The sequence below is a fragment of the Equus caballus genome, chromosome 2 (assembly GCF_041296265.1).
Source record: "Equus caballus isolate H_3958 breed thoroughbred chromosome 2, TB-T2T, whole genome shotgun sequence".
Taxonomy (NCBI): domain Eukaryota; kingdom Metazoa; phylum Chordata; class Mammalia; order Perissodactyla; family Equidae; genus Equus; species Equus caballus.
Window position 1 is genome coordinate 89,013,079 of NC_091685.1, and position 20,339 is coordinate 89,033,417.

The 20,339-nt window shown below is 45.0% G+C and overlaps 1 protein-coding gene across 18 annotated transcripts in view; it reads right to left on the reverse strand.

Annotated features, from left to right (window-relative positions):
* Positions 1-20,339, reverse strand: part of DCLK2 (doublecortin like kinase 2) — a 144,454-nt gene that overhangs the window by 6,130 nt on the left and 117,985 nt on the right. For 5 of the 18 annotated variants that reach the window (XM_070261533.1, XM_070261534.1, XM_070261531.1 and 2 more), the window contains 5 exons: positions 15,489-15,622; positions 15,018-15,095; positions 9,443-9,539; positions 8,726-8,806; positions 7,445-7,561 (listed from right to left, as the gene is read on the reverse strand). In XM_070261533.1, coding sequence (XP_070117634.1) covers positions 7,445-7,561; positions 8,726-8,806; positions 9,443-9,539; positions 15,018-15,095; positions 15,489-15,622 — 507 coding nt within the window. Of the gene's footprint in view, positions 1-831; positions 2,255-4,118; positions 4,490-5,629; positions 7,562-8,725; positions 8,807-9,442; positions 9,540-15,017; positions 15,096-15,488; positions 15,623-20,339 lie in introns of those variants that run through there. The other 13 variants (XR_011436742.1, XR_011436743.1, XR_011436740.1 and 10 more) reach the window with 5 other exon arrangements.

Genomic DNA, 20,339 nt, shown 5'->3' on the forward strand with positions numbered 1-20,339 from the left:
GACACCTTTTTTTTCTCCTTTTACATTAGCACTTCCCTCCCATTAACAAAAATATTTCCATTGGAAGCTATGAAAAAGCTTGTTCTTTAACCGTTAGTGGAGAGAGAGAGCAGAATGTTCTAGACCTATCCATCACAGCTTTTTTGAAACTGCCCTCCTCCTGAAGCCTGTACCTGCTATAGCTGAGGGCCCAGGATACCCATGTGTACTTTGTAATGAGCCTCTGGATTGGACTGTGGGTCAGCACCAGCCCAGAGAGAAATCATCGTATGGTCAAGGCCAGTCAGATCATCTCACTCCTACAGCAATTTGAACTAAGAGATCCAGAGCCGAAGTAGATGGTTTCAGGCCCTGAGAAGGACAGCCTTGAGAAGTTGGAGACAGGAGCAGTGCCAGGCTAAGCCAGAGCCACAGGCAAGCGGACATGAGGGAACCAAACCGAGAACTGAAACGCACCGAAAGATGCAGAGACAGGAGACCTCATGATCTCTGAGAGAGACAGACAGACAGAGACAGACAGGGGAACAGCTGCCCTGTCTCCCTACTTCCTATAAAGCCTGACTTCCTGCTGGTGGCTCCAGAAGACTCCTCTCCTATTTATTCTCCTGTTTATTCTCGGCCTTCTACTTCATGAGCTTCTACATGTGTAATCAAATAAACTTTGACCAACACACATCTCCATGTGTTCCTCCCAAGCATCATTCTCTCTTCCCCTCATGGCCCTGAGACATCACAAAAACAGACACCAACACCTCCGGAACCTGGGCCAAGGAGGTGTGCTTTGATCAAACATCCTTTGCAAAACAACACAGAAACCTTGCCCACCCCCGATTACTGTTTGTCAATAACGAAGAGTTTATTACAGGTTGGGTACACTTGTCGGAAGCAAAAACCTAACAATGATGAATCAACTACAGGGCCCACCAGTTTAGAAGATGAGCAGGTAAAACAAATACACTGATTATGTACAATTATTAAAAAGAGCAGGGTGGTGGAAAAAAAGGAAAAACTGCCAGCAGCCTTCCAGAAGGTTAGTAACAGAGGATGTCTGTGGAGCACCTCCCCACACAGTCCTGACTGGGCCTCAGGGCGTTTCCTTAGTTGTGTCCGCCCCACTCCAGATGAAAAGCAGCGATGCCAGGGGACCCTGGTGGCTTCTCAGGACAACTGGTTTATCCTGTTCTGCTAGTAGCTGGTTTGCTGAGAAGAAAATGCCTCGGCCCCAGGTGATGCCACATGCGCGCCAAGCCTTTCATGACACAGCCCAAAGGACAGCTTCAGTAGCATTTCCTAATACATACGTGGGAAGAGCTGGGGGGAAACACACACGTCAAGGGAAGAAAGTGGCCTTCCCCTGTGGTCTGTGTACAAATAAATACTCAGTGTTGGCTGAAGTGAGCCAAGCGCCCAAGCTGCAAGGTGGGCTGCTTCTTCAGGCATCTGAAAGCGCTTCTCGAAGTAGGTCCGGAATTAGCGTCCAGTGACCAGATTGTCCTCCTAGGTGCTCATTTCTTTTCTTAGAAAGCCAGTCCTCCAACCCCCATCAGCAGAGGAAGATGCCATGTCACCTCTCACGGGACACCCACAAAGGGACAAACGCAGTTCTAAGTTCTGTGTAAGAAAAAAGGCAGCCCTCCGAGTTTACTGAAATAAGGGAGAGGTCTTGGATCGTCCAAAGTGTTTCTATAAAAATGCATTAAATGCTAGGTAAAGTTGCACATTCTCCTGGTGACGCTGCAGAATGTCCACTGAACTGAAAACACAGGTAATTTAAAACGAGCCATTTCAAATGTCTGTCACCAAAGCTGACACTGCACATGACACCTCCAGGATCTGGACGGCAGTGCCCACTGTGTGAAAACAGGCCAAGCCCCAGCCCCGGGCCGCTGGGTCCCGGCAGCCCTCGGAAGATGCCAGCAAACCTGGAGCGGGCGGCGAGAAAGGCTCTTCCGCGCGAGGGCGGCCGGCGAGGCCGGGCAGGAGAGCGGCTCCCGGCGGCGGCGGGGGGCTCAGGCCCGGCGGCCCGTCAGTCCCGGTGGCGGCGCCAGGTCCCTGCCCGCTCACAGCCGGTGGCAGCAGGAGGGCGGGGGGAGGTGGGAGATTCCGGAGGGGTGGGGGCCAGGGCGGCCGCCCCGGCCGCAGGGGGCTCGGGGGCGGAGGGCGGGACCGGAGAGGCGGGCTCGGTGCCGGCGCGGCCGCCGTCCTGGCAGAGCTTGCCGCCGAAAATCTGCCCCTCCTTATCTAGAGCCGTGTTCTGGGGAGAGAGAGCGAGACAACGCGTTAGCCGGGCGGGCTCGGGCGCGGGTGCCACGAGCAGAGCGCACCACGGAGCATGCACGGGACTCGGACACAGAAGAGGAGAAATAACCCAAGCTGCTCTGCCATCAGAAGCCTGAGAAATGCCCGCTCGGGGCCCACGCGGGCACCGCCGGCCTCTGCTCCCAGTGCGGGGGGTCAGCGCCCCTGGGCGGCGGCCTGGGGCCTCCCCTCCCGGCTCTGAGCTGCGCCTGAGGTCTGAGGGCCTCTCTTGGTGCCCAGATCTTGAGCCCCAAGGACTCCTGGGACAACAAGCAAAGCCTACGCGAATGCTAGGGCTTTGACAGTTAACTTTTCATGACTTTTTATATGTCATGTAAATAAAAATCTCCTTACAACTCATGGTGGCTGCCTCACCTATAAAAGCCCGAGAATCCGATGGTGCAATATTACCCATTTTTAGATCCTCCACCATCTCACCTGCTCTTCTCTGCCTGTGCATTGTTTTGTTTTTTAATGTTGTCACACCCTCAAAGTTTTTAATCTGCTTATCTCCTCAGGGAGCACAGAAACAGCCACAAAGGGAAGGAAACTGCTTTGCTCTCTGATCCTAGACTGGGAGGTGAGACCTACACTCTCCTCCTGGACTCAGGTTGAGCGTTTCTTGCTTGTCGATGGAACAAGCCGCTGTCATCTCACTGAGTTTTCCAAAAGTGGGGGAGCTTTCAGTTCTCAGGCACCTTTAGCTAAAAGGCACCACGACCAGAAGGCGTTTTGCAACCTAATGATCCTGGGGGAAAATGCACCACCGATTTTTTCAGAACTCGGAATTAAAAAAAAAGAAAAGTAGAAGTCTGGAGAAAATATGAATAAACAACAGGGCTTTCTAAGATAGACTTGTGTGGCTGCCTTCAGGGCACTGGGTGCCAACTGTGAAATACGTGTGCTCCTCAGGCCCTTCCAAGCTCAAGCTGAACAATCTGGTAATTTCCAAGGACAATTTCAATTCCCTGGAGAAGAGGTAATTGTGGAAAAGCCAAATCAGAAACTTAGCATGGCTCTTTAACAAGCTTCCACGCGCCTAGTACAAGGGGGGCCAACCCTCAGCAAAAACACTGAAAAGGGAGAGAGGCAGCATTCACCTTTTTCTACCACAAAATTTCCCCTGGGTAGAAAAAGAAACTAATTCCCCGGTTACTTCTCCTTTTCTCTTCCTGTCAAGAGACCATGAATGTGTGCAGCAGGACAAAGCGTCGCAGTGCAGTTAGTACGTACCATTGCCTTGGACCTAGTCAGAGGGGAGCAATGCAGGCGGCGAGAGAGGCAGGAGAAGGGGGGAGAGAAGCAGGGACAGAAACTAGACTTACTTTAAACGGAAGCAACACGAGTGAAACAGCTTTGTCTATCTTAAATTACGCCCAAATCATTCCCGATTTCCCCCAGAAAGAAGCATAAGCCCCCCACCGAAGCAGGGAAAGCAGTCCATTTGAATCCGTCCTTTCTCAAGTCACCTACGAGATGCAGCGTGAGCAAGGTTTCTTATAATTCTCTTCTCTGCCACAAGATGGCCTCTTCTAGTCCCTGAGGCTGGGATGAGCCCACTGGGATAAACAATGAGCCCGCCCTACAAAGGCACCGTCCTTTCCGAGTATGCCAAGGACAAGTCACAGAAAATGCAAATGCAATCCAAAACCATTGGTCCATCTTAGACCCAAACCTTGTCCAATATAATTCTCTTCTCTTATCCCAAAGGCTAGCTGACTCTACAATGTCTTACTGGGAAAAAAAGCATCTTTGCAAATGTAGTTAGAGAGAGCACAAAAGCCTTCACAGAGGTACCCATCTTATGCTTTTCCACCTACGTGACAAACAGGAACAGCCGTTAGTAGGAGAACTCTCGGAGTCCTCCTGCCGTGCACTCGCCAGCTTTAGATCTGGGAGGGAAGGCAACATGGCAAGCTGAAGTTTTACGGTCAAGTTTTCCAAGGGCGTGCTTGGCTGGCTGAAAAGGATGTCAGTAGGTACAGCAGACCTGCACCGACAAGAAGCTAAGAGCTGGACGCTGGTGTCAGAAGTCTGAGACAAGCATGCAGATTTAAGAGGGGCTGGGAATTAGAAGTTGCTCTGAGTAAGCACAAGGTGTTGAATACCAGAACTCTGCTTCAGGAGTCCCCACAGTCTCAACGGGGTAAAGAGTGAAACTCTGAAGTGTCTCTCAAACTGTCAAATCAAACTGTCAAATAAAATGCAGACAACAGCATCAACTTTACTGTCTTTCACCGTTCTTTACCATTCCTGTCCTATAATTTCCTCACCTGAGCCTCAGGCACCAACTTGGGGGGCTCAGACGGAGAGAACACTGGGGGTGACAGTAGAGAATAAGGTTCTGTCTGTAAGTCACACAAAGTTATCTGTGGATCCCACCTCGGAACCGTTAGACACCATTTCCCCTACTATCTGTATCCGTAGGAAACCATATTAGCCTCACATACTCCAGTTATGAGAACACATAAATACCAGGGAGAGTCATTTGTAATTATTTTTAATATAAAAAAACATTTAAAACTGTTCCCACGGAGGGGACACACAGACACATAGTGCTGGTGAAGAGGATGAGGACGACGACACGGAAGCATTGCAAGCTGCCCCCACACAACCGTGCCCCAGGCCAGGTCCTCAGTTGGGTGAGGATTAGCAGGACAACCCCATGGAGGCCTTCTTGCCACTGCTTTTGGGGACAAGCCAAAATTCACAGGCCGGCCTTTAGGCCATGGAGAATTGGCCCCTCCAGAGAAAGCTGCCTTGATTTCTCCTGTAGGGACTGAAGGCGATGGCCTCAGTCAGCAGCTTCTCAAGCTAACAACCTGCAGAGTTGTGTAGGGAACGCGGGCTTGATGGAACTCTGCCAACATGCTCAAAATGACAACTGAGCACACATGTAAACACACCACTTTTACAATCTCCTTTGGAATGACAAATAACAAAGGTTTGTTCATTCACACAAAATCCAGTGGTCTGAAATTTGACTGATGGACTCCTTCATCAGTCAAGGGAAAAATGCCATTTGTAAACCATATGATTTGGTTCTGTCTGAGGGGTCTAAACGTCATTATCCAGAAAAGAGCCTCTACTGGGCCATAAGGCAGAAGGGCCAGGTCATTCCAGAACCTTGGCAGGCCACAGGCTTTGGGCCTGATTCCTATCTGGGCTCTGAGTCGACAGGTGACCCAGGCAATGAGGGTGACACTCTCATACGCCCTGGGCACAGTCTTGTGAAGGTTCTTCCTCTAGCAGACTATGAAACTTAATATATGGTTATTACATTTTGATTCTAACCAATCACTCTTCTTAAAGTTTTTCATTACATGTCAAGGGTGCCAATTTTTAATGTTTTTATTTTTCCAAATTTTCCCAGAAGCTGCCTTATAACACAGCATGTGGCAAGGCTGCATGCTCCCACCCCATCCATCAGTGCTTGCTCTCATAAGTGAATCACTTGAAAATGTTCTCATGCTGTTGGCTCAGTCAAGATGGTTCTTTTCAAAGTGTTTCAGCTGTAATTCTGTGACAACTCTGACTTTCTCAGGCTTTCAGCAGAGCACCGCTGAAATGCTAGGGAAACCACAACTCAAGAGGCCTTCCCATTATTTTGGCAGAGAGCACCCCAAAGTCCTGCAACATGTCAAAGGACCCAGTTTGCAGGCCTTGTCTGGAGGAGGGGAGAGGGGGAGAGAGCGTGCTTTCCAGCAGGGCAGGAGGGAGGGAGTTGCAGACAAACAGAGGGCTGCCAAATAAATGCAGCCTCCCCTGGGGGCCAGAGGAGAATGACAGGCCAGCGGGTGCTAAGAAGGTGGCAGATGCTCAATAAACACATCACAGCATCCCGTATTCACAAGGTGGGGTGTGTGTGTGGTTTCCCTCAAATGTCTGTGTGGACCCCGCATCTTCTTAGATAAGTTCTAAGATAAGTTCTATTCTAGACTTATCTAGGAATGTGCCATGAGAGTAAGCAGCTATTTTCCTTCCAGTTGGGTAGGAAACAAATTAAACCTTTCCAGAGGGTGAGAGGCTTGTCCTGAGGCAAGAGTAATGGAGATGTGGCAATGGCCCATCATTAGCTGTCAGGCTCCCAGGTGGCCTTATGTGCCACTAAGACCCAATGTGGTCAAAGGTGGCCAAGGCGCTAACAACTCAGGCACCTGTCACCTCAGAAAGTCTGATTCTGAAGCCCCCCTCATTAGCTCTCTGGCTCTGGGAAGGCAACCCCTCGCCTGCTTCCCAATCCTGTGAGTGAGGTGGGCAGAAGGGAGATCACAGCCCGAGACTCCGGCTGCTTTGTGCCCGGGCACCCTAAGGAGGGGAGACACTCAGAGCTGGCTTTATGGCCCCACTTCAGGAAGGACTCAGGCCTGCACTGCTCGTGTTGGGTGTGCTGACTGCACTTCTGGCTCAATTTTATTTTTTCTGTCCTTATTTTCCCTTTTGCTGAACTTACTTTCACGTTACTTCCCTTGCTTTAATGCCACTTTTAAATTGTTGTGTTTATGGACTTAGATAAGGTGCCATAAAAAACATTTTGGAGGAAGAAAGCTCTGAAAAAATATGGGAATCATTATTACTGACTTCTCCTAAAATTTTACCAACCCCAAAAAAACTAGTATTTTTTTTTTTAACATTGTTCTATACTTTTGAATGCCATCAGACACTGATTTTTTTAATGGAATTTAACTTGGCTGTTTCTTATCCCAAGCTCAGAAGAATAATTCATACCTCAAAGAATCTATTTTTGAAGCCGTGAGTAGGCAGGGAGTTACTTCCTCATGCTGTAAATCCCACCTGGGCTTGGGAATCCCTCTCTAGATGAGAAAGCAGAGGGAAGAGCAGCGGCAGCTGCCCCGGAGGGAGGGCGCCGAGCCCAGGGGAAGAGGCCAGGGGCTCCCCAGCATCCAGGCCCATCAGCCTGGCCTTGCTGGTTCCTGCACAACCCCCGTCCTAGGACTCTGGGAGTCGGCCAGATGCGTGCACTGGACGTGCCAAGCCAACCTTAAAGTGAAAAGAGAAACAGGGAAGGAGCCAGCTTCCACGTGAGGGAAGCTCTTGGCTATTGACTTCAAAAGATTCAACGTTGGCTGAGCAGTCAGGCCAGACATGGCAGCTTTCCAACAGCAGAACCATGCCTTCCACTTACCATGATAACAGAGACCCCGGTGGTGGTGCTGTTCTGTTTGGGGAGCGCATTATTAAAGTGCTGTTTTAGTTTACCTGTTACTTCAGCTTGCATATTATTCTCCTGGGAGGCATCATCCTACAGAACAGAAACAAATAGAATGATTTTTGATCCTTACCTCTAAGCTGTCTTTTTCTTAACAATCAGTGAACACACCCCCACGCCCACAATCTCTTCCTAAATGGGCCCATCTTAGCCACAAGGTTAGGGGAACCATGACTTTTTAAAAATAGTTACTGCTAGTCAGCAGTCGCATGTCCTCAGAAAGACCCTAGACCATTCGCTCTGCTCCTTAGATCTCGAGTAGTCCAAGGAGAGAGCACAGATCTCCAGCAGCACAAGGAGACATTCTTCAGGCTTCTGAGATTCTCCCCAAGGCACAAATGCCATATAATGTAGTGTAGAACCCTCCCATGGAAACATCAAAATTAATGAACAGTTTATCATTTCAATCAAGAATTCAGTTAATTGTCTTTATTGCTCATAAAGAAATGTGGCATCTCAGCTACTTGGTCGAGGAGCCAAGTCACTTAGCAGAACCCAGACGTCAGAATGTGTGGGATAGTGGAGGGGCTGGAGATGCACAAGGACCCCTTCTCTGCCCCCAAGTCGGCAAAAGCCCTTGGCTAAGTAAATTAACTTCTCTCTCCTGGAGCTTCCGGGAATGAGGGCAGTGCAAACTCTCCCACCACCGCCATTCAGTGGACCGTGTTTACCCTAATCCCAGAGGCTCCACCTAAGCCCAAAGGAACTCTAGTCAACATCACACCCCTCTGCCCTGCTCTGGAAGGGACTCTGTCTCAGCTCCCCACCCACAGGAGGAGGTCTCCTGTGACCATGTGCCATGAAGACACACAGACCAGAGTCTAAAACATGCTCCTCTCTGGGTAAATCCTAAAAACTCTCAAACCCCAGAACCATGGAAGGAGAAAGCTGAGAGGCTCCTTAGAGAGCATCCCAGCCAACCCCTTCATTTTGCAGATGAGGAAACTGAGGCCCAGACAGGGACCATGACTTGCCCAGGTCACTCACAGAGCAGGATCAAATACTCCAGGATTCTGGTTCCAACTGCTTTCTCCCAAAGAGCTATCTTCATGCTACTCGATGATTAGAGAAGACAGATATTCTATCTGCCACAGAACTTGGATGTGCAGCTTTGCAAGTGCAAAAGCCACCGGGAGGAAGCATGCTATTGGCCACAGAACACACGGATGTTCCTTCCCTGGGAATCTGGATACTTACTGACACCCAGGGGTGACTCAGGATTTGTCCTGCGGTACACCGAGCTTCAACGTTTACCTGAAGCATCTGACTGATTAATTCCTGGAAAGAAATAAAGAAGACCACAGAGGAGATGCGACGGGGTAATTCCAGCAGAAATACAGAAACCTGAGTCTGCAGCAAGAACTTCAAAGAACAGCCAACACAGCTACTCAGCCATTTGAGCTTAAAAGCTATTGTCACCCACACTCCTAGCGCCGATCAGGCAATTATGCAGACACAGCTGCCTCACGTCAGCAGCAGTGTGAGAGAAGAGAAGGTCTCTCCTGAGTCTACATTAAACCAAGATGTTCTCTCCTAAGAGCTCTGCTCATTATCATCATTCCACAGTGTAAAACTGCAGTATCGCTCCTTTCGGCAGTTCAGTATGTCTCACGAGTCCATTCCGATGTTCTGATGGTTGTTCAAAATGTATTTCTTGAGTAAATGAAAGAACAAATGTTTAGGACTTAGAAGAGCACAGGAGGATGGTAGAGGCAAACTGGGAAGACAGCCAGTGCAGTTTTCAGAATTTGGTGAAGAGTTTCAGAGACTATACTATAGAATGAACTTAAAGAACCACCACACATCAAAAGTCAAGGCAAATCTGGAGCTCAGTTCCAAGAGCTGCAACAGCCCCACGCTGAGTGAGGACCCCTCGACAGAATGCAACCCACAGAAACAGGCCTGGAGGAGTACCTTTGCCGAGTCCGTGATGTTATCCCAGTAGGGGGCCGGAAACTCCAGCTTCCCAGCCAAGATCTGGTCGAAGAGATCTTCCTGGAGATTGTTTTCACTAAGTCAGTGACAAAGAAATGGAAGAAGAGTCAAAATCACCATTCAGTTTTTCAACAAAATGCTGAGGAGAAGAGTGAGGAGTCCAGTCTCTTTGGCTTGGGCATTTCATATCTCAGATGTGGATCTCAACTGCATTTGTGATGACATATATTTCCTTTTAGAAAATGACCTAAAGAACATTTCCATACGCCTAGGAATCAGAGAGTGAGGAGACAAAACTCAAGAAATTTGTTTAGTGAGTACAGAGTTTCAGCTGGGGAAGATAAAGTCGTTCTGGAGACGGATGGCGGTGACGGTTGCACAACATTGTGGATGTACTTAACACCAGTGAACTATACATTTAAAAATGGTTAAAACAGTAAATTGCATGTTATGTATATTTTGCCAGAATAAAAAAGGACTCAAGAAAAAAGATGGAATCCACAAATAATCTAAATCCTCATTTCAGGAAAAACAATCTCAGCATCTGCCCTCACTTTAATCTCTCATGGCAATAAGAATGGAAAAGCAGCATATCTGAGTCAGATCTCCTTGCCCTTCCTCTTTCTACTTTTCCAATAGAATAGCCAAAGATCAGTGAGACAGCTAACATATGAAAAAGTCAGAAGGAGTTCAGAATCTGGATAAAACATTCATGACATAATTGGCTCCCATTGGAACTTGACTTTCGTTTAAGCTCAGTTTGAAAGAGCCCATCCAAGGACATCAACTAGAATTGCACAGGTTGAAGCAAACCCACCTCACTGCCCCCAGGTGGGTATCCCTCCCTGACCTGTGCCTAACTGTCCCACCCTCACAGGTACACTCATACACACAGCTGGTGCCTAACAAATAAACGATGACTTGACTTTTGATATAAGGTGCCATGGAAATATGAAAAAACTGCTGGAAAAATTTCAGGAATCTGGACATCCCCAACCTCCCAGAAAACTGCATCTCTACAGCCACAGATCCCCCCTCACTTGGTGGGCACATCCATGGCCAGAGTGAGAATGAAGTCATTAGCTTTCTTGGCCACTACAAAAAGCTCTACTAGAAAACTCAGGATGGGCTGAGGGAGTCAAGATCAAAATCCAGGACTGGAAGTTCAGTCTCACCTGGCAAGTACACAAGCAACATTTCTCTTGGAGTTCCCAAGAGGACTCCCACAGCCTATTGCTCAGGGTGCTCACATGGGAGCCTACCCAGCCTTCTGGACAGGAGCCTGGTCACGCTACCAGCCCTCTCCGAGTGGGCAATGGCAAGCGTGGTGTCTTTAGAAAAAGATCGTTCAGAGCAGTGTCTAGAGACAAATTCTGGGGCTGTGTGAGGACATGGCTGCCTCCTTCCTGTTCTATGAAAAAGAGTAGAGCTTGTGAGCTTTGTGAATATCCATGACACCTAACCAAGCCCAGCTTAATCAACCGCTGCTGGTCCATGAAGTCTGGGCCAAGAGGCACACTGAGAAGCACGACAAGCCAGAGAATGAGGCAAGGCAGAGATGCCCACCGCTCTCCTGGAAAGTGCTTCTCTTTGAGTGTGTACCAATTACTTCTCTCTAGGTGTCTAAATGCTCTCTTTCCTTTTCACTGGTATTTCCATACTGACTGAACTCAGCTCAACTCTCCCGCAAAATGAGTGAAGACACACGTAAGAACACAATGAGACTTTACAGAAACCTTTAGAAAAACAAAGGACCAGAGGAGACAATGTTAGAAGAAGATATAAAAATCATCTATTTCCAGAATTGTTCCTTTTAGCCATTCCTCTCTATTACTCCGTTCATCTTCCTTTTCTTTTTTTTCCTGGAATCTCAAATAACTTCTATTTTGTTAATACATATGGCTTTTATTTTGTTGATAAACAGCTATACGGTTGGAAGTCTGTCTGCAGCAGTCAGTTAGGTTCTTGGCAAAGTAGCCTGAGTCAACAAACAAAACCCTAGGATGGCTCCGTAACTGGAATGTACCCTAAAGGGTCCACGCTGTGAGCCGCAGAGCTTTGAGAGTTTCTGGCTGCCCTTCACCAGAAGAACAGAAAGCTAAAGAAAATTTATCCTTCTCAGTAGTCACGTAGTAAAAGCCCCTCTGATTAAATCGACACTGGATTTATTAACACATTTATACTCTACAGGCTGGTGGAGATGCTTCAGGACACTGTTTTATTCTGAACAATACAGCCCCTGGATCAAGGTGCTGTAAGTCTAAGATGTCCATTAAGGAAAACTTTGAAAACAAAAGAGTTTGTATACGTTCTCTCTTTTCAATGACAAGTAGTTAAACGTCAGGCAAGGTCACCTGAAAATGTTGTGAAAAATGCTTTTTCACAAATGATGTTCAAATATTTAACTTATGGGATGTGTGTGTGCGTTTAAGAGAAACATCAAGGATCTCAGTATAGGGGCCGGCCTCGTGGCTGAGTGATTAAGCTTGCATGCTCTGCTTTGGCGGCCCAGGGTTTGGCTGGTTCGGATCCTGGGCGCGGACCTAGCCCCGCTCGTCAGGCCATGCTGAGGCGGCATCCTACATAGCACAGCCAGAACGACATACAACTAGAATACACAACTGTGTACCGGGGGACTTTGGAGAAAAGAAGAAAAAACAACCAAGATTGGCAACAGATGTTAGCTCAGGTGCCAATCTTTAAAAACAAAAAGAATTCAGGCTTAAATATCATCAAAAAAAATCTCAGTATAGTCATGCAAATATTAGTTTTTGTCAGTGGCCCTAAGAACAGACTTGCTTAGGCAATAACTAAAATGTTGGCTGCCTCTGGAAAACCAACATCCTTCTTAGTAATAATGAGTCTGGTGTTGAAAAGACTGGAGGGAGGATGCTTGTCAAGCTAAGACTAAAGCCTGAAAGAAGAAAGAATGAGATGCTACAGTTGAAGCTGAAACTGTAAATTCCAAGTTAACAATTTTAGTTAAAAAGCTTTGGGTTACAATCATCTTTGGAAAAAACAAAGACAATATTTTGAAATATCTGTTTGAAGGACTTTTAGATACAAATTTAGGTAGAGAACCTGTTTCATACTATAGTCATTTATCATTATTCAAAATATCATTTCCATAATTTGCTATATATATTTTTATATTATAGTAGGTTATGAAATCTACCCAGAATGTCTCTGTATGCTGTGAAGATGCTCTGTATCTAGTATTTTTCATTATAGATTCTTTCATCACAACACATGAAAGAGGGAAAGCATTTTCAAAATTTTAAAAGTAAGCCACCTGGAGTTGTAGGACTAGCTTCTGAATATAGCATATAAGGGCAGCAGCTCTCAGAATGTAGCTTTACTGCTTTTGATTAACCAGACTTATCTCCAGATCCCACAAAGAAGCTGCAGTCCATTGGGTAATAAGTCATGATAAATACATACTGTTCAATCGGAGTCTCACTTTTGTTGAAAAATAAAAAGCAAAGTCCAAGAAAAAATTCCCAGGCTGCTCTGGCAAGTGGAAACACTAGAGGGAGTTGTGAGCACACATTCCTGTAAAACTCATCCCTGATAGCATTTTTCCATCTGATCTCAACTTGGGTTAACCAAGGAAAGAGGGGAACTCGGCTGTAACTGGCCCCAGGATCACTGCTATCAAAACACACTACCTTCTGTACTTGACTAGTTCCCAAAACAGGTCATCACTCAAACCAGCCAAGGAACAGTATGATTGTAAAAAGGGCCACAAATTGCTCCCCTCCATCTATGTCCACACTTACTCTTCTCCTACATTTACTCTAGGCCTAGCTATTTGACTCCATTTGGTCAATGGGGCATCAATCAACCAATGTGAGGTGAGGAGACGTGGAAAGTGCTTGGGCAGTGCAACTTCCCTCTCTCTGGCTGCTTTTGGGGATCCTGTATCCACCATTATGTACATGAAGTCCAGGCTAGCCCAATGGATGCTGAAAGGCACATGGCTAAGTCTTATCTGTTATCCCAGATGACAATGAGCCAACTACCAGGCATGTGAGTGAAGCCATACTGGATCATCAAGCCCTCATTGTGCCAGCCCAGATCAGAAGAACCACTCAGTTGATCCACAGAATTGACTGACACCCCTAACTTTTCGGGTAGTTTGTTATTCAGCAAAAGCTAACTGATATGTCTAGTAATCCTACAGTCTGTACAACCCATCTAGGCAATGACCTTGACAGAAGACTATGATGTTGACAGCCAGATGGAAAGACCTTTCCACCTACAGAAACCCAACCTATGCCACAAAGACCAGGTCCCACTCAAATGCCATATCTTTCATTAAACCTTTGTGATTTCCAGCCTTCAGTGGAGCATGTCCTCAGGCTCAGTTTATTCTTTTTTGACCAACATTCTTGTGATGTGTGTCTTTACATCACAAGGCTCTCAAAAGCAGAGACTGACATCTGTGTGTCATTCTTATGTTTACTGTAATGTCAGTAAAAAAAAACCGTTCAACTCAACTGAACATTCATAATTTTTAAAAGACCTTTCAACTTTTCTGTATGTTTGGAAGCTTTTGTAATAAAAATTTGGGGTGTGTGAAATAAATCTATTTTTCACTTACTGACTCAATACTACACTATAAACACCATGACCTCAGAGTCTATGTCGGGCTCACCACTCAATTCCAAGCACTTATAACAGCGCCTGGTGCACAGTAGCTACTCAACAAATAGTAGTAAAATGAACAAAAGCTGGGATTAAAATGAAAAGAGAGCTCAAGAAAATTCAGAAGAAAATCAAACATACATCATTAGATGAACTCCTGTTTCAAAGTCGTTCATTTGCTCCAAAGGGGGAGAATGAAATGATCAAAAGAGGTGCTGTGGCTGAAGTCCCACAATCACCCCTACACACAAATGACTGGGGTCATGAGTGTGCTCTGTCCCTCCCTCACACACCCCGACCCCCGTGTGTGGCCACCTGTGCTCCCACCAGGTGAAGTGCATGGTTACCAGGAATCAATCTGTCTGTTCCCAGGCCTGTTAAGTTAATGCTCAGAGGATTTGTAGCTCTACTTAATTAAATATTATGTGGTGAATAAAATTTATAAAGAAAGAGTTCTCTGTCTCCAGGTGAACTAGGTCAAATGCTTTGGAAAGTGAGTTGTTAAAAAACTACTGTTAAGTAGAAGAAACAACTATTAGAACTGGAAAAGGCTTACCTGGAAGGAAAGACTGCTTCACAAGGATCTTTAAATCTCACTGCCCTCGAAAAAGACTGAGAATGGAAATCATGGACACTGGGCGATGCATGTGTTTTACGGAAGAAGGACAAGGACTCAGAGGACAATACACAAAGTAAAGGCCTTGGCCTCACCCCAAGAGTATGGTCAAGGAAAATACATTAATAGGTTGTAAATTAAGACAAAAAGTGAAAGCTATGTTTACACAATTTTTAACTGACATTTTTATTGACCAGTATCTGGTCGTGATTGCCAGGAGTAAAATGTCTGCTTTCGGATCAAAGGGAGAGAGTTTACGATTCAAATGTCGTCACTCGAAGAGCCACTGACCTTCGGAATGGTGGGAATCCACAGAGAAGGATGTACGTGATCACGCCTGCTGCCCAAATGTCCACCTTCAGGCCATAGCTGGGAAAACAAAGTGGGTGAGAGCAGGAGAAATAATAGTACAACTCCCAGGAACCCTCCAGTGTACTGGAGTACGGCCTTTGTCAGGAAAAAGAGTCTTTCAGTGTCAAACTGATCACTTCATGTAGAGGAAAAGGCATCTGCTTTTCTCCCAACCTAACCATTATCTTGGGGACTAATGCCATATTCCCAAGACTGGCCTTGGGACAAAAATCCAGGCCTAGGGTTCTTGGACATGGACATACAACCTGGAGTTGCTGAGATCAAAGTCATGATGCAGGTAGCAGCCTCTCTCGCCCTCCACCTTCCCAGGAACAGACCGCAGCAGTGGCAACAAAATACACATTTTCTCACCAAAGTTAAAGCACTAACCAAAACCACCCAGAGTCTTACCCAGTTTCAGCAATGATTTCTGGAGCCACGTAAGTTGGTGTGCCACAGACTGTGTACAAAGGACCTTCCACCACAGTGGCCAGCCCAAAGTCTCCCAGTTTCAAAGACTTGGTGCCATCGGGATATTCACACACCTGGAACAGAAGCCAGCCAATCATCAGAAGGCTTTCTTTTTCCCTCAATGATTGCAAAAGGGCCTTTCAAATTAGGCAGAAATGACACAGATAGATTCACTAACAAACCCAAAGGAAATCTCTCCTTGTGATACTAACACCATGATTTATCTTTGTTGCTTTAAAGCTCTAATTTTTCTCTTCAGAGATTTTGCATGATTATGTGAAATCTGAAAAAGACAATATTTTCTACCTTTGCAGAAAGTTCCTTACTTAGGAGTACAATGAACATGTCTGCACACTTAGGGGAGTAGGCGGCTGCTTCTGATGTGGTTCCTGTGTGTGAGGCACTTGACGGCTTCAGAAATGGTGTTTATTAAGTGTCCACTAAAGCACTAGGTGCTTTCCAAGACGCTTGCATGTTTAGTTGAGAAAATAAAATTAGGACTTGTTCTCTGGACAGTCAATGATGAATATAAATATTACACAGCAAAAAACCTTGGAAGTTTAGAAAGAAAAGGAACTTTAGGATCAGACAGCCTGAACTTGAATAACCAACCATTCCACTCGTTTTCTGATTGCATGACTCTGCAAGCGTATAACCCAAAGGTTATACACAAGGATGCCAACCTCAGAACTTACCTATGTTCTTAAAACTGAAAGCAACATAAATGGCTAACAGGATAAAGACTTAACAAATCATGGTACATCCCTATAATAAAATACTATACAGTCACTACTAAGCACTTTTCAAATAAATATTAATCATACGGAAAACAATCACTAGATTACAGAAAATAAAAAGGAATATTCAAAATTATATATATACAATATAATACACCAAAATGTTAAGTTTGTTTCTAGGTGGTAGCTTTAAGGATTACTTTAACTTTCTTCTTTATGCTTTTGAGTGGTTTCCAAAATATTTATAACGAACATGTATTGGTTCCATAATTAGGAAAAATTAATTTTATACATAAGCAAACTTTCCTTATGGGATAAAAGTCTGAAAGTTACATTCTAAATGGATGGTTCTGGAAACATCTAGTGTGTATGACAGCATTCTTTAGATTTGACTGTGTAATCTTTAATGTGCTTGTCTATTCATCTCTTGGATATTCATTTTGAAAACACTGAATTTCAGAGAATAACTGCAGACACCTAATCTGTACTCACGTAATATCTTTCTCTTTTTTTATATTTTAAACACATTTGGTTTGCTTTTTCTTATATTTTACTAGGAACTGAACCAGATTTTCACCTAAAATACTACTTACTAAAGGAGGAGAAAAATTTAGAAAATCACGTTTTTTTCAAGATAAACATGCTAACGACATCATCCATTAGTCTGATACTTAATGAGGGGGAGTGATTTATATAGTCATCAATAAAAAACATCAAGAACACCGGTCTCCCCAGTGCCAAGATCCCCAAACTTCACATAGGCATTTTTAAAAGGATGACTCAGAAATACTTTACCTGTGATGTCCTCACCAGTTTAAGAATGTTTTTCCCCTTAGTATTTTAATGACTGCTTCCATGTTTATGTACTAAATACACATACTCAGTACACATCCTTACAACTTTCAAGTTTCACAGGATTAGCAGTGAGGATTTTGAGTCCCTCACAGATATTTATCATTCTGAGTCAGCCTACAAATCAGCAGATGCATATTCAAAGCTACTAATGATTTAGCCTAAGGCAACAGAAACCAGATTCTTAGTCATGCCATGGTCTCAGGACGACTTTCCATCTGTTATATAATGTAAACATTAATGAGAACAATCCAATATAGAGAATTACAGTTAGAATTTATGATGCATTCACTGAAACCCAGACTTTAGAAAGAAATTCTCTAAGTAATTGCAGTGATAAGAACATTATAATTCTAAGTGTCTGTATCATGAAAGTAAAATAAAATTTTATTAATGTCATTGTTATTTTGTTTTTACAACTATAAAATACACTCATTAGGTACATTTTTTGGAGAATAGTGTTTATTTTAGACATCCAATTTAGGGATGCCTAGGGGTATTTAAGGGTTGTCGTCAGACACTCAGAAGTCCCAGAGTCATTTTTCACATCCCCTCTAAGGAATTCAAAGTCAGGCGCAGGGGCATAAATAGAAAGGACTGAATAGTCTATATTTGCTGAATTATGTCTGGGCAAGTGGTACTCCTTGGCTAAACATCAAAAGGGAAGTGTCATAAGGGGCAGACAAGCCTGAAATAATATTTTATCTGATTCATCTCTCCCCAAAGCCAGACACAGAGGCAACTATGTGAAAGATAATATGAGTAAATTTCAAATCTTAGCTGGAGATTCTCTTCAAAGCAGGAAAAACATATCTATAAGTCTACACACACACACACACACACACACACACACACATTTACAATATTGCTGTAAGAGGCTGTCACACACACATGGCCTTGCTTTAAGAGACTGATTTTAAGGAAGAAGTGAATAAACACAGAGGGACTCGAAAGGCCCTCTGTTCTGGCAGAGTTCAGTTCTCCCCTGTAACTGACATTCTCACAGGACTTTGGAGATGTCAATATTCTCCTGAACATTATCTCATTGGACTTCTATAGTCATTCCTCTGGGCAATTAGGAAGAGAACTGTTATCTCCACTTTACAGTTGAGGAAACTGAGGCACGGAGAACTCAAGTTGCTGGTAGGTGGCCAAATGGGGATTCCGACCAAGACCATTACCGTCCCACCACACCATCCTGTGAAAGACTGTGTCTGTCGGAAAACAAAGCAAGCGAGCAGATCTGGCAGAACCCTGACTGCAGCCTGCACCCGCATGCACATTCTGAGAGGATTTAAACAATCACAACTGTGAGAACTCCAGCCCTGCGGTGTTCAAAAGCCCCACCACAAGCTGAGAGACGCTTCTGTCAAAAGTTGCTCTCAGATTGCAAAAGTAAAAAAATGTGAGGAATGCAGATCCCACATACAAAGTGAACGCTGCATGTTCTCTAAATAAAATGTCAACATAATGATTTAGAAGGACTTCAAATATGAGAAACCAACCCTCTTCTCTCCCCTGTCCCCAGCACTCCTGGAAAAGCAGAATTTATCACTGGTCGCTCATAGTTAACTCCGACAGGGCACCACCAGCCTGTAACTCACAGCATTAACGGCCGCCCCTGTGCTCCCTGACACGGCGACCCATACATCTCTGCTGGCAGAGTCTTAAATTACAACACTGCTACCAGAGAAGGGGATGCAAATCAGATGTCTGCATGCTCTGGCGTTTAAAAACTGAATTTGCTTCTAGAGTAGGAAGAGGCTGACAGTCACTCTGAGATATTTACTTTTAGTGCCTCGATGGCACTTTCTCATCCTAGGCCAATGTCAACCTGCTGACTAAATCTAGAATCTGCTGAGTGGTTGGTCTAGTTAGATTTTCAATGGCAGACACATATTTTACTTAGATATGTGCAGCTAAGGGTTTCTGAAGCCTGACCCCACGGCCTTTCTATTTCACACATTAGCCTCATCCAGACATCAGTTTTATCATCTTCTTCATTCTCCTCCCCTTTGGGTAGCACAATGGGGTTGGAGCAGGTCTTGGAGAAGGGGTGAACACTTATCTAGGGCAGGTTAGATAGATGAGGAACTTGATTCCAATTTGCTGGTTACATTCTGAGACATATCATGTTGGAGACATCAATCTTGATTACGGTATCTTTCCTTGATGCATAACCAGAAAAAAGGAGGAAGAATCGGATTCTGAGATTTTACATACATTAAGAAGTTGTGAATGGAAAAGAAAAGAAATGGAAGGCGAGAGTGGAATCAGTGAGCTGGGAAATGGACACTCTCTGGTTTACAGAAAAGTTCACTAATGTTGCAGTCACCTTCCTCACAGGGCCTTCACAATCAGAGCTGCAGTACGGGCTGCCTCCACAGTAACCAGTGGTTCTCGGGGACCTGTGGCTCCTTTATCTACAGAGAACGTCAGTAACTGCAGCTACTGGGGTGAGGTGGGCCATGGAAAGCCGGGAGAAATCAAGGGGGCATCCTCATTAACACCACAGTATTTGTGTCTGGCTACACCCAGGAAGGGCCTGTCACCTTTGCTTGTGAAGCCCCTGGCCAAACTCTGATGGTGGAGGGGGCTGGGTCTGATAGACACTGACTGAGGGGTCACCATGGGTGATAAGACTGTTTTGAGGAGAGAACAGCATCCCGAGGCCCAGTTTACAACTCTGTCTCCATTCCTCTATTGAGTTCATAAAACCAAGTCCATAACACATCTTGTTTTAAAGGGCAGGGATATTTATTTTCCTAATAGGAACATAGAGAAATGTAACATAACTCCCTCAAGGAAGAAGAAGATAAGAGAAAAACTCACATAGTTTTAAACAGATGTTCAGAAATCATCAAATGGTATTACCAAAAGGGGAAAACAGATATTGTGGATTAGCAGAAAGTCCCCAGGATGGCCTCAACGCTATCCATCAATGTGTATTTCTTTCAACAATTGTTTGTATAATGTAAGCATGAGGCAGGTATAAAGAGTTGTGTTCAAGTGCCAGCTGCTAGCTAGCTGAGTGACTGTCAGTGGTCAATCACCAACCATTTACTCCACATCCACTGTGTACTTACTTGACACTGTCCAAGGCACTGGGGATTTAAAGATAACTGAGACACAAACCTTGCCCCTAATGGTGCCTACAACCTAGAGAAGGAGACAGATAAGTAAATGATAACATCACCACAAC